The following is an 18,683-nucleotide window of genomic DNA, read 5'->3' on the forward strand; positions in this document are numbered from 1 at the left end:
CTAAATTCACCTGTTTAAAATGTACAGTTCAGCTATTTTTAGTATCTTCACAGAGCTTGCACTCGTCGCCACAGTCAGTTTTAGAACATTTTCATTACACCCACAAGAAATCCTGTTCCCAGTAGCAGTCACTCCTTGTTTTCTTTCTTTCTTTTGTAATATTTATTTCTGAGATAGAGAGTGAACGGGGGAGGGGCAGAGAGACAGACAGGGAATCGGAAGCAGGCCCCAGGCTCCGAGCTGTCAGCACAGAGCCAGACGCGGAGCTCGAACCCACAAACCATGAGATCAGGACCTGAGCTGAAGTTGGCTGCCTAACTGACTGAGCCACCCAGGCACCCCATATGTTTATTTATTTTTTTTTAAGTAGGCTCCACACCCAGTGTGGGATTTGAATTCACATCCTGGAGATCAAGGGTCACATGCTCTACCTGACTGAGCCAGCCAGGTGCCCCACTTCTTGTTTTTTTTTTAAGATCATTTTTAAGATCCTGACTTTTGACTCCTACCATGCATGAGACATTACATTTATACAGCAAACGAGTATCTATTGTAGGTAAATAAATACCTGTGTGTTTAAAGATTTCTTAGCTCATTTTTTTCTTCTTGCATCTCATTCTTTAAGGAAAAAAAAGAAAAACCCAACCCAACCCCTAAGTACTATAAACTAGAGAAGAGCTATCTTCTTTCCAACCAGTATGGAGATTCTGATCAGACAGCCCGTTTCCAGACTCTGCCATGTAGTAGCTCTGTGACCTTGGGAGAATCTTTAACCTCTCTGAGCTCAGGCTTCTCATCTGTAAAATGAGTCTATCGCTAGTACTTGCCCTACAAGTCTGTGAGAATCCAATGAGACCTGGCCCTGGGATCTGTATAAGTGTTTGCTATAATTAGCTTTCAAGGAAGTTTCAGCTTAATAAAGGAGGTTCCAGAACAATGGTCAGCAGTTAATATTGTGACCAGATGTGACAGTGGTGGGCATGGTCCTGTAAAGTGAGCCTGTCTTCCGTGTTAGCACCTGGCCCTCTGCTTAAGGAATTTTAATTTTTAAAATTTTTTTAATGTTTTAATTAATTAATTAATTTTTTGTTTGTTTTTATTTATTTTTGATACAGAGAGAGCATGAGAGGGGGAGGGGCAGAGAGAGAAGGAGACACAGAACAGGAAGCAGGCTCCAGGCTCTGAGCTAGCTGGCAGCACAGAGCCCGACGCGGGGCTCGAACCCACGAACGTGAGATCTGACCTGAGCCGAAGTCGGAGGCTTAACCGACTGAGCCACCCAGGCGCCCCTTAATTTATTTTTGAGAGAGAGAGAGACAGAGACAGAGACAGAGACAGACAGCATAAGCAGGGGAGAGGCAGAAAGAGGAGGAGACACAGAATCTGAAGACAGGCTCCAGGCTCTGAGCTAGCTCTCAGCACAGAGCCCGGCACGGGACTCGAACCCATAAACCCTGAGATCATGACCCAAGCTGAAGTCGGATGCTCAACCGACTGAGCCACCCAGGCACCCCTAGGAATTTTAATTTTTGTGTGCGAGGAGAAAACAAAAATTATCTCAGATCAACACTATAAAAATAACAAAATGCACCCGCAGGCCCCCTCCTTTCTGACCTGTTGCCGACACAGGCTTCCAGGCAGGGAGGCTTCCACTCACGGGGCTACAGCATTTGTATGATGGACATTTGTTTTGCAACAGGAGGTTGCCTAATGCATTTCTTCCTGTCGAGGAGCCATACTGGCGTGTGGCTGGAATGTGAGAGCGAACAGCTACGTTCCCTGCTTTTTTTCCCTTTGGTATTCGTACGCATTACTAAGTGCTTGGACTTTGGACACAACCAAACACCAGTTTCTAGGAAACAGGCATGACACTTTTCTTGTCACCATGTGTTCACATTTGTCCCTTCCAGTCCCACATCTGCCTCCTCCTGCTTTCCTCTTTCCCTAGCGCTGTAGCGTACAGCATGTGTAGTCATTTACTGTCCCACCTAGAATGTAAGCACCTTGGGGATAAGGATCTTTGCTTTAAACAGTGATCTAGTCCAAATGCCTGGAATGGTGCCAAACACGTAGGCCCTCAGTTTGTTAACTGCATGAATGAGTGAATGCATCTTACTACCCTGCCTGCCCCCAGCCCCCCTGGTCCCTGCTTCAATGGACAGAAAACAGGGATGTGGGAAGGTCTGTCTCAGGTTCCTTCCATTTCCCCCCCAGTTATTCTTAGTATGTGCCTTTCATCCTCCTGGGCTACCTCATGGTCCCAGACGCTGTCCTTTTGCTCTAGGCAGGAAGGAGGAAGAGGGAGGGGCTCCAGGACTCCCAGCTGAGTCCCGCCCCTTTCTGAGGAGCCTTTCTGGAACCCGATGCAATCCCCAGTAATTTGTGCACACCCCTCATGGGCTGGACCTTGGTCAGATGGCTACCCTCTCTGCTAGGATGGCCCGGAATCTAGGGACAGCCCCTTCCAAAAACAGCCTTCGAGCTCTGTTAGGACTAAGGGTAGGGGTTAGTACCCGGGGCCCTACCACGGGGGGGTTATTCTCCTGCCGGCGGGGGAGGGAGTGGCAGCAAGGTGTGCTTTCATCGGAACCTGTTCTGGGTGACCCTCTCAGGGACAGACTCTGTGAAACAGGTAGGATCTTGTGCCTAATCAGCAATGGCCCAGTGGAGACTGCTGGCCATCCCGGGGAACCAGCAAACCGTTATACTCTGAACCTTACAAGGATTTGATTTGATTTGGCTTCATAACATTTTGACAGCATGCTTGAAACTTAAGCACAGCATCTTCCTAGTGGTTATTATGTCATCCAGAAGGGCCTCTTCTGAGACCCGCCCCAAGCTGGCGAAGCGACCCATGGATACTGTGGGGAGTCCTGTCACTTCCGGGCCGCTGTGGGGGCTCGTCAGCCGCAGCTCCCCATGCAGGAAGCTTCCGCTGGAGTTAGGGCCTCCTGAGTCTCCCACGCCTTCCTAGCCTGAGAATGTTCCGATTTTGCCCAGGCACCATTATGGATTGAGCCCGTGGAGCAAAATGAGTTAGACACTGTTATCCCTCCAAATAACAGTGGTCCTGATGCTGTTTCACTGGAAGACTGCAGTGAGGGAAAAGGAAGATCCCTGTAGAAATGAAGGATAGTGGTGGCTTGAAGTAACTGAAACTGCTTTCCGTGTGGTGAGCTGGGAGAGTTCGATGTGGGCTTAGTCTCCAGGGCCGGGCAGATGACAGAAATGAGAAGTCCTCTGTCATGAGGGCATCCTGAGCACCTTACCCTAGTCACACTCTGTGGGCCTAAGAAAAATGAACCTTCCACTCCTCACTCTTCAGGCACCATTGGAAACGCTTTCTGAGTATTGTTTTTACTGAATCCTCACTAGGCCCCGTGAGGTAAGTGCTGTGGAAATTGTCCTTGTTCACTACTGAGGGAACTGAGGCTTGAGGGGATCAAGTGACCTAAGTCCCCACGTTGGGAAGTGGCAGAGCAGGGACCTGAACCAGACACACTGGCTCTGGAGCCTTCACACCTCCTCCCCATGTTGAAGTCACTTCCACAGGGAGCATTTTTCTCTCTGATGTCTTTCAAATACCCAGCCCTGTCGGTCTGCCTTTTTCTGCCATTCTTGACAAGAGACGCGTGTCACATTCCTGCTGACTATGATAACACCTGTCCTCAGTGGATGAGAGACAGTTGACCTCGGCAAGGACTGAGGCACCAGGACATCTGCAGATTCACACCCTGGCTAAAGGGGCCAGTTACTCCTGGGTCCAGCCACTGTGGCCTGATGTTGCCACATAATCCTTTTCTGAAGCCAGATCTGGATTTTTATGACATGTGTCCCAGTGTTTAAATGTTCACAGCGAATTCAGATGTTTTTAAAAACCCTGCATAAGCACAGCAAATGAAACAATGAGCGGAGTTTGAATGCATCCTGTGAAATGGGAGAGCATATTTGCAAACTGTGTATCTGATCAGGAGTTAATATCTAAAATATACAAGGAACTTATACCACTCGGTAGCAAAAGAAAACAAATAACACATTGAAAAATAAACAAAGAACCTGAATAGGTATTTCTCAAAAGAAGACCTACAAATGGCCAGCAGATACTTAAAAAGGTGCTCAGCTTCACTCACCATCAGGGAAATGCAAATCAACACCAGGATGAGACATGACCTCGCACCCGTTAGCAGGGCTGTTATCAGAAAGGGGAGAGACAGGAGCGAGGTGAGCACTGGAGAGACAGGAGTCCTTGTGCCCTGTTGACAGGCATGTAAATCGGTGCGGCCGACACGGAAAACAGTATGGAGGTTCCTCAGAAAATTAAAAATAGAACCACTTTATGATCCAGAAGTTTTATTTCTAGGTATATCTCCAAAGGAAATGAAATCAGGATCTTGAAGAGATCGCCTGCACTCCCGTGTTCATTTCAGCATTATTCACAATAGCCAAAATATAGAAATAACCTAAATGTCAAAAGATGAGTGGATAAAGTGCAGATATAATACACATGCATGCACACACACACTGGAGTATCAGTCAGCCTTGGAAAAGAAGAAAATCCTGCCCTATGTAACAACACGGATGGGTCCAGAGGGCGTTATGCGAAGTGAAATGAGCCAGTCACAAAAGGACAGATACTGCTGGGGCACCTGAGTGGCTTAGTCAGTTGAGCGTCTGACCCGGGCTTGGGTCATGATCTCCCATTTCATGAGTCAGGGTCCCACATTGGGCTTGCTGCTGTCAGCGCAGAGCCTGCTTCAGATCCTCTGCCCCCCCTCTCTGCCCTCCCCTGCTTGCACTCTCAAAAACAAAACATGTTTTCAATAAAGGACAAGTACTGTGAGAGTCCACATAGATGAGGTGCCTAGAGTAGTCAGATTCGTTGACACGGAATGTAGAATGGTGGTTGGAGAAAGGGGAGGTACTTGTCTGGGTAAGAGGGGCAGAGTTCTGGAGACGTAAGATGCAGCAGTATGACCGCGGGTAACAGCATGTTGTGCACTTGAAATCTGCTGAGTGTAGATCTTCCATGCTCTCACGACACACAAAAAAGGAAGAAAATGGTAACTGTGTGAGGTGGTGGATAGTTAATTAGCTTGCCTGTAGTGATTATTTCAAAGTGTTTATCAAATCATCAAGTTGTGTACCTTAAGTATATGCAAGTGTTTTTTTTTAAATGTTTATTTTTGAAAGAGGGAGAGGGAGAGGGAGAGAGAGAGAGAGAGAGAGAGAGAGAGAGAGAGAGAGAGAATGAGCGGGGGAGGGGCAGAGAGAGAGGGAGACAGAATCTGATGCGGGACTCAAACCCACAAACCGTGAGATCATGACCTGAACCAAAGTTAGACGCTTAACCAACTGAGCCACCCAGGTGCCCCAAATATATACAAGTCTTAATTGTCCATTAATCCTCAGTAAAGCTTGGGTGAGGGGTGGGGCTGTGCATAAGCTAATCAGCACCTACCTGCAGACCAGGTGTACTCTGCAGCCTCCACTCTACCACCTCTGAGCCCGCTCCCCCAGCCTATGGCTCCTCGAATACAATGTTGTGTTCACCACACTGGTGTGTCTCAGGTGTTCAGTGTGTACAAGGGGCTTTGGAAGCTCATCATAATTGTGTTAAACTGTAGCATCAGAGAATGTTGGAACCGGAAAGGAACTTGGAAACATCTTGTGACATGTAGATGAGATGGTCTTAGGTGGCTCCTACAGAAACAGTTTTTACTTCGATAGTTAACACATTTATTTTCACATGCATTCAGAAAGTATAACTAGTGCCTGAAACCTGTGGCTCTGTGAATACTCTTGTTTAAAGGTGAGTTAATGTAAAGAGCTCTGTTAAATATACACGGGTAATATACTAATACGAGTGATGTGTGAAAATGGCTGAGGTGGTGCCAGAATGCCTGAATACGATCACACAGGGAGCCAGTGTAACTCACCTTGTTCAGATGAGGACATGGGTACAGGAGATTGTCACTGTGGCTGCGGACTTTCCTTCAAGTTCTTTTTTGCCCGCTAAGAAAAGCGCACACAGCATCACTGTTTTCCAGAAATTTACTTTGCCATTTACATAGTTGCATAGTTTGATTCATCAGTCATACTCAGCAAAGCTTGGGGGATGTGTGGGGAGGGAACAAGTAAATAGTTGGGTGGATCAGGCTCAGTGGAAATGAAAGGACGTTGTGCTGCTCTCTAGGACCTTGTGGGCCAAGCACAGAACTCGTAAAAATAAGGGCTTCATTGAAAGTCCTTACTCAGGAAGAATTTAAAGGGTTTATTTTAGCTCTGTTAAATGTGGTGACCTTTTTGGTCAGTGTGATGTTTATTCCTAGAAGTCTAGTCCAGGACTCTTTACTTGTTCTCCCAAAATTAGTTTATACAAACTGATGCTGAAGCTCTTCCGCTAAAGTATCAAGAGTCCAGAATAATTTTATTTAAAATTTAGTAAATCCTCACTTCCCACAGTAGAAGCCTCATGCTGAGGTCTGGGGGTGGCGTGCGGGCTAGTCCAGGCAGCAGGAGGCATGTCACTTCCCGAGGCTCTGGGGCACTGGACGTGAAGGCACAAGAGAAAGCCCTGTCTTCTGTTCTGCTGAGCAGCGTAGCTGGATGAAGTCCGGCTCCTGCCTCCGACTCTGGGCGGTGGAGAGGGCCCTCGGTCGCGTCACTGCGACTTAGGAAGGAAGAGTGAGCCGTGGAGGGAAACCCAAAGTCGTGACAGATGCTGCCTGAGGGTGTCCAGATTGCACAGACTTGTTTTTCGTTGGCGTAATCCGATTTGGCTTTGGAGAGGACTCCCTTCGCCTTCTGAGATGTGACCTTCTGCCCCTTCCTTCGCTTTCCCTGGAAATACCCACATGTATGTGTTTTTGTCTCTGGGTGTGTGTAGGGACTGAAGACGGGGCCCAGGAGGTGGTGAAGGAGATCTTAGAAGACGTGGTCACATCCGCTGTTAAAGGTAAGAACCAGGAGCCCCGCCTCTCCTCCCACACACGCCTCTGAGAAAGTCCTTGGGCAGATGCTTTTAGTGGTGGAGTGCCCACCCTCGGTGAAATGGAAACGGAGTCTGCCCATATCTGCCCATCTTTCATGTAGAACTCAGAAATTACCTCTTTTCAGTGATTAATTTTATTCTCACTGGGGCCGGGTTCAGAAAGCACAGTCTGACGGTGCTAGAATGAGGCACTCCACACGGAAGACAGAAGGCCGCTGCTCCCAGGTATATCCAGCTTTTCCCAGGAGCGGCTGGGAGTCCTGAGGTGCTGCTGAATGTGCCCGGCCAACCATGGATGTGGCAAGGGGACAGTCCCCGCGTCAGTGGGCGTCAGATGCACAGGGAACCTTTGTCTTGTTTTCGTTCCCAGCTCCCTCAGTTTTATGGCGTGGTTTTGGTGGAATTAAACTTGTATAGCTCAGAATGACTGTTGGATGAGCTCTTTTTTTTTTTTTGCCCCAAATCTTAGGTCCATGCCTGTGTGTTGAACGCTTGGTTCCAGTGGCAGTAAACCATTCATGGTTTGAGAAATCATTAAGTTAGGGCGTTAGAATCAGCGTTTCTTAAGTGAAGTGAGAGAGCATAACGTGAGAATAGAAGCGGAATGCATCGCGGTGGTCATGTTAAGCACTGTTTCATGAACGTGTGCTTCGGTTATTATGTGCACACATGTGTATTGGGTCATGGTTTTTGTTTTTTTAAGTTTATTTACCTTGAGCAAGAGCCCATGTGCACACACACGCACACACATGTCGGAGGCGGAAGAAAATCCAAAGCAGGCTCTGCATTGCCAGCATGGAGCCCAACCCAGGGCTCAGGCCCATGAACCTTTAGCTCATGACCCAAGCTGAAGTCAGACACTTGACCAACTGAGCCACCCAGGCGTCCCATTAAAATATATTTCTTACTGAGGGTCCCTGTCAAAGAAGTTTGATCCACTGCTCTAAGCCCTGTTCTTTTGTTAATTTAGGTTATCACCAGTCTATACTCATAGACTTCATTATTTATTTCATGTAGAATTAAGTAAAATTAATAGAATGTAAAAATGTACACTCCAGTAGAAATATCTTTAAAATAGAATAATTTTAATTCTTCATCTTTCCCTTTTCACATGGCTGCCAGGAAGCTCAGATCAATTTTTGTTTTTTGTTTTTCGGGGTTTTTTTTTTTTTTTTTTAGGCCCCCTCTCCCCCCGCCTCATAACTAAGGTCTTCCGTCATAAGTATCAAACTCTTTTTAAATTTTTTTTTTGTTTTATTTATTTTTGATACTGAGAGAGACAGAGCATGAGATGGGGAGGGGCAGAGAGAGAAGGAGACACAGAACTGGAAGCAGGCTCCAGGCTCTGAGCTAGCTGGCAGCACAGAGCCTGATGCGGGGCTCGAACCCACGAACGTGAGATCTGACCTGAGCCGAAGTCGGAGGCTTAACCGACTGAGCCACCCAGGCGCCCCTCAAACTCTTTTCATTTACATAGCTCTTCTTCTTTAACGCCACAATTAGTAGCCCTTTAAAAAAAAATCTGTGCTTTGCATGTTTAGCTGCTTCTAACCTTTTCCAGAAGTGGACAGGGATGAGTAGGGCTGCTGTGTTGCTCAATTCTGGAGACCCCACTGACACGGACTGCGGTATGAATGAAACCTCCAGGGAATGGGACTGTGGATAATGGGCACACGTGAAGTCTGAGCCCCACTTTGCCCAGGCCTTTTTCTGTATTATGTCAGTTCCTAAGGTAGTGCGAAGAGAAAGGGGGAAAAGTAGGAGCCGGCAGATCATGTGAATAACTTCTTCCCGGGGTCAGGCTGCTGTATAGGATAAGTACTAATGTGGTGATGACTTCTGCACCTGTGTTTCAAGAAGCAGCACAAAAGCACGGTGTGACCGAGCCCGAGAGGGTCACAGGGGAAGCGGAGTGCCAGGAATGTGCTGTGCCGCCAGCAGCCGACGAAAACTCACAGACCAACGGGATAGCGGACGACAGGCAGTCCTTGTCGTCGGCGGATAATCTGGTATGTTGGTGACCTTCCCATACAGATGCGTCTCGAAGTTCCCTTTTTTAGAAGATGCAGATTTAAATCTCTAGCAGAAGAAGCGAGTGAAAACCAGCAATTCACTAGTCACACTGTCACTAGTCACACTGTCCTGGCCTGATATGCTTTGTATTAGTGGGTTCCGTTCCTGGACTGTTGCTGTTGGTTGTGTAGAGCGTTGTTGTCAAGCCTTGTTGTTCAGACTTGTAAAAACTTAGACTTGCTGCCCTTTTTCTTTCCTTCAATATACATTCATTACAGAAGAGTAAGAAAATACAGAGAAGGAAAAATAGGGAAATGAAAGTCATCCATGATCCCCTAAGCTAGAGATAACCCTTGCTAACATTTTACTTATATCCTTCTAGATTTTTCTCCTCCTCTCATATTTTTTTTCACTTAAATGTAATCACACAAGATACTTGTCGTTTTGTAACCTGCTTTTGAAATTTAGTGTGTGTTATGAGCATCCTTTCAGACTCCTGGATCTGTCATATCATTTTTTTTAATAGCCTTGTTGTTCTCATGAAAATACTATATATAATCATTCAAAACAGGGAGAACTACGATGTTAATGGCCCACTTGAACCCACTACCTGCTCTCTTTCACTAGTGTTTCTCAACCTTTTGCATGATCAGCTCCCCCAAGCCTTGTTATATATTCCTTTTTCTGACTCACCACCCCCTTGTCGTGAATTTTAAAGCCACTGATACAGTGTATACCTGTTGATGTATTATATGTGTGTCTGTGCTTTATACATAAAAACAGCAAGCTTTTTTCCAGCCCTCCGCCAAGAACCGGCACCTGTCCCCGCCGTAGCTGTTTGGACTGCCACAACACGGTAGCGTAGATTGGGTGGTTTATAAGCAATCAAAATATACTTCTCACAGTTGTGGAGGCGAGGAAGTCCAAAATCAAGGAACCGGCAGTTTTGTGTCTGGTGAGGGCCTGTTTTCTGATTTGTAAATGACTGTCTTCTTATGTGGCCCGGAGCTTTCTGGGTCTCTTTAATAAGGACACTAATCCCATTCATGAGGACTCTACCCTCTTGATATAATCACCTCCCAAAGGCCCCACCCCCCAGATACCATCACTCTGGGGATTAGATACCAATTTATGAATGAGCGTGGTGGGGGGAGGCATAAGCATTCGGTCTGCAGTAGTCCACATGGGGTTATGTCATTCCCATTAAGAAAGAATGCACTTAAAGGGATGTACTTCCCTCTCCATGAAGGACCCTTGCCTTGTAGACTGGGCTGTGACTTGCTTTGTTCACACAGCACTGTTATATGAACATCTTTCCACATCAGTATATATAGACCCAACTAATTTTTTGAGTGGTCGTGTAAAATTCTGTCATGTGGATTACCATAATCTATTTTATCAATTCTCCATTAGGTTTTGATGTTATTTCAGTTTTATCACAGGAAACGGTTCTATAATGAACATCCCTATAGATAAATCTTGTGCACATCCTTAATTCTTTCTTTAGGATAAATTCCTACAAGTGATATTGCTGGGTCACGAGTTGGAAGCTTTGAGGCTTTTGTTCCTTAACATCACATTAGCCTGCTGGGGAGGTAATGCTCCACTCTCTGCCCGCCTGTAGGCTGCCGGCGCTCATCTCCCCCTTCCCTCATCACAACCGGGCAATAGAATTTATTGAGAATCTTATAGTCTGTTGGGAGAAGGATCCTGCCTTAATACTCAGTAGTAAGATTATTTAGGTTAATCTGTCATCTGCATTTCTTGGTGAATTGCTTATTCATGGTTGTTTTTGGTTTTGTTTTGTTTGTTTGTTTGTTGCCTGTTTTTCATTTGGGTGGAAGGTTTCTGTTTCCTTAATGAATTATAACAACTTTTTATATGTTGAGCATATTAATCTTTGTCATATGTTACAAATACTTTCTATTTTTAAATGTAGCTTACTTTTTTAGTTAAAGAAGTATATTTTAAAATGCCTTTCATTTCCCCCCATCTATCCTGCAGTAGTTTCTTAGAAATACTGTTATCCAAGCTAATAGAGTTACTTATACATGTGACCCTTAAATAATGCCGGGGCTCGGGGCAGTAGCCCCATGCAGCTGAGAATCTGCATGACGTTTCACTCCCCCAAAACTTAACTACTAATAACCTGCTGACTGGAAGCCTGACCAGTGGCATAAACAGTTGATTAACGCATATTACATATGTATGTATTATATACCATATTCTAAACAGTAAAGTAGACTAGAGAAAACAAAATCATGAGGAAGAAAAGATACATCCACAATCCTGTACTTCATTTACTGAAAACACCCACAGATGGTGGGTCCATGCAGTTCAAACCCGTGTTGTTCAAGGGTCAACTGTATTTGTCTCAGATTTGTAATGGTTTGGGGTTTGCTCATTTATCATTAAGCAATCCACGCCCACTTTTTAAAGGACATGGAACAAGGTTTTAGAATTGCTAAATGACTCCCCCATCGCTCCTATTTTGACATATTGCCCCTTTCCCCACATTCCTCACTTCCCCCTTCAATACAAGCATTTTAATTTCCATGAGATAATTACATTTCTTATTTTCGAAAAGAGTTCTTATTTGGTTCTGATGGTTTGATTTTTCTCTTATTTGTTTCTAATCTCAGGAATCAGACGCACAGGGCCAACAGGTGGCCGCCAGGTTCTCTCACATTCTGCAGAAGGACGCCTTCCTGGTGTTTCGCTCCCTTTGCAAGCTGTCCATGAAGCCCCTTGGTGAAGGCCCCCCAGACCCAAAGTAAGCAGACAGCAGTTCTTGGCCGTGTTTAACCCAACCCATGACCCAGGAGGATCTCAGGGGTTCCACGAAACCCCAGTGCCTTGTCCCATGGTGGCTGCAAATGCAGGAGTTCACAGCTTTCCACCCTCCTGCTGTCCCTGCAGGCCTCTCATAGGGAGTTGTCTCTGCGTCCACACCAACCAAGATTTTGTCTGTGTTGTTTTCCTTGGCTCGTGTGTGAAAAATCATCCTGATATTGAATGTGCCCCCTCTTTTTCCTGACTGATGAATTTAATCCGGTGCAGGGTGGGCAGAGGCAGGATGTGTACGAACCTCCCTTCCCCGCCCTCGTTGGAAAGCTCTCTGCTTCATGGGTACAGATTTAAGCATCAGACTCAACCCAGAGAAGCCAAGCCATTCTTTGTAGTGAACCAGTTACTGCAGGGATGATAGCCCTCTGGAGCCAGAAAGCCGCATTCCCTCCTAGCTCGCTCGAGACCAACTCCACCACCGTATGAATTACTGAACCTCATCAGAAAAATGGGAATGTGGAAAGTTGCCGCAGGATCAATTACATGCGATGATGTAATCACATCCTGAGTGCAGGGCCTGCACTTTGTGAGTTTTATAGCCACTGTTATTATTAGTTGCTAATAATAATCTTCAGCTCTTCTGTTGAGATACAGTGACCACTAAGGAGATGATTCAGGAAGATTTCCCTTTCTTTCCAGCCCTGTGGGTGGCGGTGGGGAGCAGGAGACAGGTAGATAAAAAGCACCGTTTGCGTCGCCCATAAAGGTGGAGCAAGACCCACGTTTCAGTTTCACATGATATATGATGTAAAGTGATTGATTATATCAGGTTAGTTGGCAGAACCAGCTTTCTGGAGTCAGTTTATATTTATTTTGCTCCTGCTGTATTCCCTATTTTTGGCAGGGAGAGAGAAAAAGTAGTAGGAGTTGGCAGTTCCTGTTCTCACAGTCCTACGGGTTCCAGGAGGGCCCACCTCATGCCATCGGCCCTCACTTGGCATTCAGGTGCTGGTGCCAATTTTTTTTTTTTTTTTAATGTTTTGTGATTTTCAAGAGTGAGAGAGACAGAGCACAAGCAAAGGAGGGCAGAGAGAGAGGGAGACACAGAATCCAAAGCAGGCTTCAGGCTCTGAACTGTCAGCACAGAGCCTGACGCAGGGCTCCAATTTGTGAACCTCAAGATCATGACCTGAGCTGATGTCGGCCACTTAACCGACTGAGCCACCCAGGTGCCCCTGCTGGTGCCAAGTCTTAACTCACTGGCTCTCAGAAAATCCTGCTCACTGGTACAGGAGTGAAGCCTCATCAAGAAACACGTTTTTGAAATGGAATGTTGAAGTGCCATCACCGTTTCTCACTTTGTGTCCCAGATCCCACGAGCTGCGCTCCAAGATCGTCTCCCTGCAGCTGCTCCTGTCGGTGCTGCAGAACGCGGGCCCCGTCTTCAGGACTCATGAGATGTTCGTCAACGCAATCAAGCAGTATCTCTGCGTGGCCCTGTCCAAAAACGGCGTCTCTTCAGTGCCCGATGTCTTTGAGCTCTCTCTGGCCATTTTTCTTACCCTTCTCTCAAACTTTAAAATGCACTTGAAAATGCAGATAGAGGTATGGGCTCTGAAAAGATTTTTTGTTTTATGATGATGGTGTTTATACTCAGTGCGTTAACTCCTGGTGAGTCTGTGAGTTATATAGTCTACTTCCTGGCACCCCAAAGAAGGACTTTTTGAATGAGCAAGAAAATACCTTCTGAAAGTTCTTGCCCCCAAATCTTGCATGCGTTTCATTTTAACCAGAAGTTTAAATCAGGCCGTCTCTATGCTGGGCTCAGCCCCCTGGACATGTTTGGTTAGCCTATAAATTGTTTGAAATGACCTGAATTAGTTGGCAAATCAAGAAGTCTGATTTTACATGAAAATCCATGTAAAGAAACCAGGTTCCTGGTTTCTCTCAAAATCATACCCTAGCCGTCCTTTGTGCCTGGCAGCTCTTACTGGCCGCACAGGAGCAGCTGCTCCTACTTCTGAGGGGGCTGACGGTCTCCGGGTCTCTGTGGGCCCAGCCCACTAGCCATCCCCACAGGAGGCCAGGACTCAGTGTGCCTCCACAGTGCGTGTGTGCGTTGCTCTTTTACTCTGCCAGCTCCCCAAAGCCTTTGGGGTTTTTGAGTCCTAAGTTAAATTGTATTAATTAGTGTTCTCCTTTGTCTTCATGCCATGTAGGTCTTTTTCAAAGAGATTTTCCTGAACATTTTAGAAACATCAACAAGTTCTTTTGAGCACAGGTGGATGGTCATTCAGACTCTGACGAGGATCTGTGCAGGTATTTTCACCCCGAGGGTGCTCATCCATTGATTTACCCAGAAATGGTTTTGATGCTTTCATTCTCCAGAATCCAGATTGAGCCCTTTACTTTCTGCTTTTAGAGTTTTAATGCAGTGCTGGGAAACCCTTACCCTCAAAGGCTAATGCTAACCTAATGTCTAGTCCGGCCCCACCTCTCCTTTAGAGGATGGCCAGCTCAATCTGTTTTGCCCAGCACTTTGTGGTCTTAGCACAGAGTCCTGAGAAACCCCGTAATCCTGCAAAACTAGGAGACTTGGTCACTCTACCTGCAAACTGAACCGTTTGCTAGTCGCAGGACCCAAGGCGTTGGTGCTGCCAACCCTTGATTGGATGCTAAGGTAAATTTGGCTTTACCTTACCCACGCACAGTCGTGTGCTGTCAACTGAGGCCCCCGCCCCCGCCCCGTCGATCATCAAACACGATTTCATTAGTTAGACGACTTTAAGAGGTGATCAGGCAACTGTTACTTCTTTTGAGGAGAGCGAGCCTTGGAGAGGTGGTCCTCCCAACTTCTAGAATGTTTGACACACTTTTCCTGAGGGAGGTGTGTCCACCTGAGTCAGTAGTTTATGGGGAAGCATTTTTGAAAAAGGAATCTCATTTGATAAGAAAACCTAACTGCTATGTGTGCTTAATCAGAATTTCTAGTATCTGTGTATGTTTTTCTAAGATGCCCAGTGTGTGGTGGACATTTATGTCAACTACGACTGTGACTTAAATGCTGCTAACATTTTTGAGCGTCTCGTGAGTGATTTATCCAAAATCGCTCAGGGAAGAAGTGGACATGAGCTGGGAATGACACCTCTGCAGGTAAAAACCCTGAGAACCTGTTTGTATTTAAAGTGCCTTTGTGCCAGTAAACATTTATGGAGTGCCAGGCAGGCGCTGTCCGTGGTGCTGGAATACAGCCATGAAAAGACACCCTCATGAGCATGCACGGTTGCTGTAGTCATGGCACTTTCTAGCAGACAGTGGAGAAATATGCTCTAGAGGAGAATAAGGCAGGGATGAAGGAGTGCTACAAGTGGGGGTATTACCACTTTTAATGGGGTCATGAGGCTAGCCCTTGGGGGGACATTGAGCCTAGACCTGTAGGAAGCGAGTTCACACTTAGTCACTGTTCCAAAGATTGAATGAAAACAGGATCCCAGGCTCCAGTAAGGCAAAGGAAATTGCCTCTTGGATTACCTAGTTAGTCTGCCTACACAGAGAACAGGATCTTAAGCTAAGGTCTCTGAAGGAACTGGTCAAAAGGTCTATGAGCTGCCTGGAATTATGTGTACAATTTTGGTGTTTGGGCATTTTCCCTAGAAGGTCCATAGCCATCATTAGATTCACAGAGAGCTCTGTGTCACCGTAGTGCTGTTTTGAACCTAAACTATTTGCATTTCTTTAGGTTATCTGTGATTCACATTCAATTTTTTAAAAAGTGCTACTTAAAAAAACAATATTTTTTATTTACTTGTTGAGCAAACCTTAAGATGGAATGCACTTGTGAGTGTTTGAGGAGTAAGAATGTGTTCAGAATCACTCATTTGCTGGATGATGTAAAATTCTTTTCTCCTTTTTTTGGGGGGCGGGGGGCAATCACTGGCTAAGACCCTGTTGGTTTTTTAAAAAGTAAAGTGTCAAGTGTTTTTTGAATTACATAAACAATGAATAACTTCCTTTTAAAAATTCAGATAACACTTGGTGTATCTGGCTGGTTCAGTAGGTAGAGTGTACAACTTTTTTTTTACTTTTTTTTAAAGATTCATTTTATTTTGAGAGAGCACACACAAGCAGGGGGAAGGGATAGAGGGAGAGAGAGAAAGAGAGAAAAATATCTTGAGCAGGCTCTATGCTCAGTTTGAAGCCCAACACAGGGCTTGATTCCATGACCTGGGATCATGACCTGAGTAGAAATCAGGAGTCAGATGCTTAACCAACTGAGCCACCCAGGCTCCCCTGAGCCTGCGACTCTTGATCTTGGGGTTCCCTAAGAGCCCCATAGACGTCTGCACTCAGTTTAAATGTTAAGCCTCTGTGCCATGTCCCTTCCATCCTTTAGGAGCTCAGTCTGAGGAAGAAAGGTTTGGAGTGCCTCGTGTCCATCCTCAAGTGCATGGTGGAGTGGAGCAAAGACCTGTATGTGAACCCCAACCACCAGACCAGCCTCGGTGAGAGAGCACTTCCATACCACCGCCTCCCTTCACAGCAGGCTGCTTGTGCCTGTCGGGGAGAGCTGTGTTTGGGTCACCGTCTCAGAATTAGCAAAACGCTTTAGTTTGCTGACTACCTTAAAGCTCCTACTCTTTAATGCCTCTGGAATTTGGGGGGAATGGTATGAGTTGTGCTCTAATTTAGTCATTTTCCCAAGTGGAGAGACAGTTGTTGTGACATGTTTCTAGTAGTCTCCTTCCCTCCTCACCTTGAGGCACCTTTATGATACACGGATTTCCCTATGGAAGGAAGCCTGTTCCTGAATCTTCTGTTCTTTTCTATGGGTTTTGCCCATTCTTGCGCCGATACCGGCCTTTTCAGAGGCCTTGAGGTCTTAGTGAATTTGTACCTTTTAGAGCAGGACTTCCTATTCACTGCTCTTCAAGTGGCTCGACAGTTTTTGCAGTTTTTAGAATTAGCTGATCGAGTTCCAGAGCAAGTGAGTTTTTAAGTAAAGTATCCGAGAGATACCAAGGTTTCGTGCTTAGGATTCTTCCAGCACAAGCTTTATTGTTACAGGTCTGAGGAGGGAACCGCAGAGCCAGACCTGAGCTCAGGTGTGTCTGTATCCCATCGGCTTATTTGGTTTCCTTTGCTTTTATGTCAGGTCAGGAGAGGCCCACAGATCAGGAAATGGGGGACGGGAAAGGCCTGGACTTGGCCAGACGGAGCAGTGTGACCTCCATGGAGTCCACAGTGTCCTCAGGGACCCAGATGGCTGTCCAGGATGACCCAGAGCAGTTCGAGGTCATCAAGCAACAAAAGGAGATTATTGAACATGGCATCGAGCTGTGAGTACGGCTGCTACTCCGGCCGATTCTCTTGGGGCCTCTGACAAAGCCACGTCTTCTCCAGGACCCTGGGACCCGGTCCACACGGCGACACCTGTCACAAAAGGGCAACCGAGCCAGACTGGGCCAGGCAGAGAGAGGGAGTGGGAGAGGGACATGGAGATTGACATTCAGTAGCTTTGTGTAGTTGATGCCTGGTCCTTCTATTTTTATTTTTTCCTAATGAAGGAAATTAAACCAATTCAGAAACGAAGCACAAATGTTTAATCATTCTTAAAATTATTACCTAGAGGAAATCACCTCTGATTACTTTTTTCCAAGTCTATCTGATGAAAATTTTCAACATTATAGAAGAATTAATGTTACCTTTTTATGGTTATCTATGTATCTTTTTTTCTGAGCCATTTGAGAGTAATTTGCACCCATCATCATACCTCAGTCCTGCATCTGTGGAAAATAAGGACGCTCTCCCATACAAGCACATCATCACTAGGACAGTCATTGGTAAATTTTAATGTGTTTCTTTCCAGTCTTTCACACAAAAACACATAAGGACAGTTTCATATCCTGTCCCACTTTTGAATGATTGGCTAACTTAGTAAATTCAGTTTGTTTTAAAAGTTGATGTTAGGGGAGCCTGGATGGCTTAGTCGGTTGACTGTCTGACTTCGGCTCAGGCTATGATCTCCCAGTTTGTGAGTTCGAGCCCCACATCAGGCTCTCTGCTGTCAGCACAGAGCCCACTTCAGATCCTCTATCCCCTTCTCTCTTTGCCCCTCCCCTGCTCACGCTTGTGTGCACGCTCGCTCTCTCTCTCTCTCAAAAATAAATAAAACATTTTTTAAAAATGTTGGGATGCCTGGGTGCCTCAGTCAGTGGGCACCTAACTTTGGCTCAGGTCATGATCTCACTGCTAGTGAGTTTGAACCCTGCATCAGGCTCTGTGCTGACAGCTCAGAGCCTGGAGCCTGCTTCAGATCCTTTCTCCCATCTCTCTGTGCCTCCCCTGCTCACGCTCTGTCTCTCTTTCTCTCTCTCTGTCTCTCAAATATAAAATTAAACACAAGAAAAGTTTTTTAATAAAAATTTTTAAAAAGTTCATATTAGAATACTCACTTATTAATTCAAGTGTTGATCTCTTTCTGCTCTGCCCAGACCGGCATCTCCCTAATCTCTTCTCTCCCCGGCAGCTAATCTTTAAAACATTTAAATCAGGTCCTGTCAGTCCCCTGCATACAGTCATTCCAGGTGTCCCTCTCCTTATCACAGCCTGATCCCAGCCCCTCCTCCTGCCAGTGCCCAAGTCAACAAGATACCTTCCGTCCCTAGAATACCTCAAGCTCTTTTCGCCATTGTGTCCTCTGCTCGTACCTATGGGTCTTTTTCCTCCTTGAGACTTGGCAGAGCCCCTCTTCCTCAAGGATGCCTTCTCCAGCCACCTGTCCGCACAGGTCCCAAGCTGCGCCCACGTGCACCCTATCCATGTCCTTCCTTTGCAGCCCTTGCCCAGTGGGTGCTGATACATGTGCAGGGCCTGGTCAATAGCGAGTTTAATT

General features: G+C 46.0%; 1 protein-coding gene across 2 annotated transcripts in view; it reads left to right on the plus strand.

Moving 5' to 3' along the window:
* The window catches only part of ARFGEF2 (ADP ribosylation factor guanine nucleotide exchange factor 2), a 93,519-nt gene that overhangs the window by 26,964 nt on the left and 47,872 nt on the right, over nt 1-18,683 (plus strand). For both annotated transcript variants that reach the window (XM_029915954.1, XM_029915955.1), the window contains exons 7-14: nt 6,887-6,955; nt 8,849-9,000; nt 11,647-11,777; nt 13,162-13,396; nt 14,011-14,110; nt 14,805-14,944; nt 16,185-16,293; nt 16,944-17,127. In XM_029915954.1, coding sequence (XP_029771814.1) covers nt 6,887-6,955; nt 8,849-9,000; nt 11,647-11,777; nt 13,162-13,396; nt 14,011-14,110; nt 14,805-14,944; nt 16,185-16,293; nt 16,944-17,127 — 1,120 coding nt within the window. The remainder of the gene's footprint in view (nt 1-6,886; nt 6,956-8,848; nt 9,001-11,646; nt 11,778-13,161; nt 13,397-14,010; nt 14,111-14,804; nt 14,945-16,184; nt 16,294-16,943; nt 17,128-18,683) is intronic.

This window comes from Suricata suricatta, chromosome 12 (genome assembly GCF_006229205.1).
Source record: "Suricata suricatta isolate VVHF042 chromosome 12, meerkat_22Aug2017_6uvM2_HiC, whole genome shotgun sequence".
NCBI classification, from domain to species: domain Eukaryota; kingdom Metazoa; phylum Chordata; class Mammalia; order Carnivora; family Herpestidae; genus Suricata; species Suricata suricatta.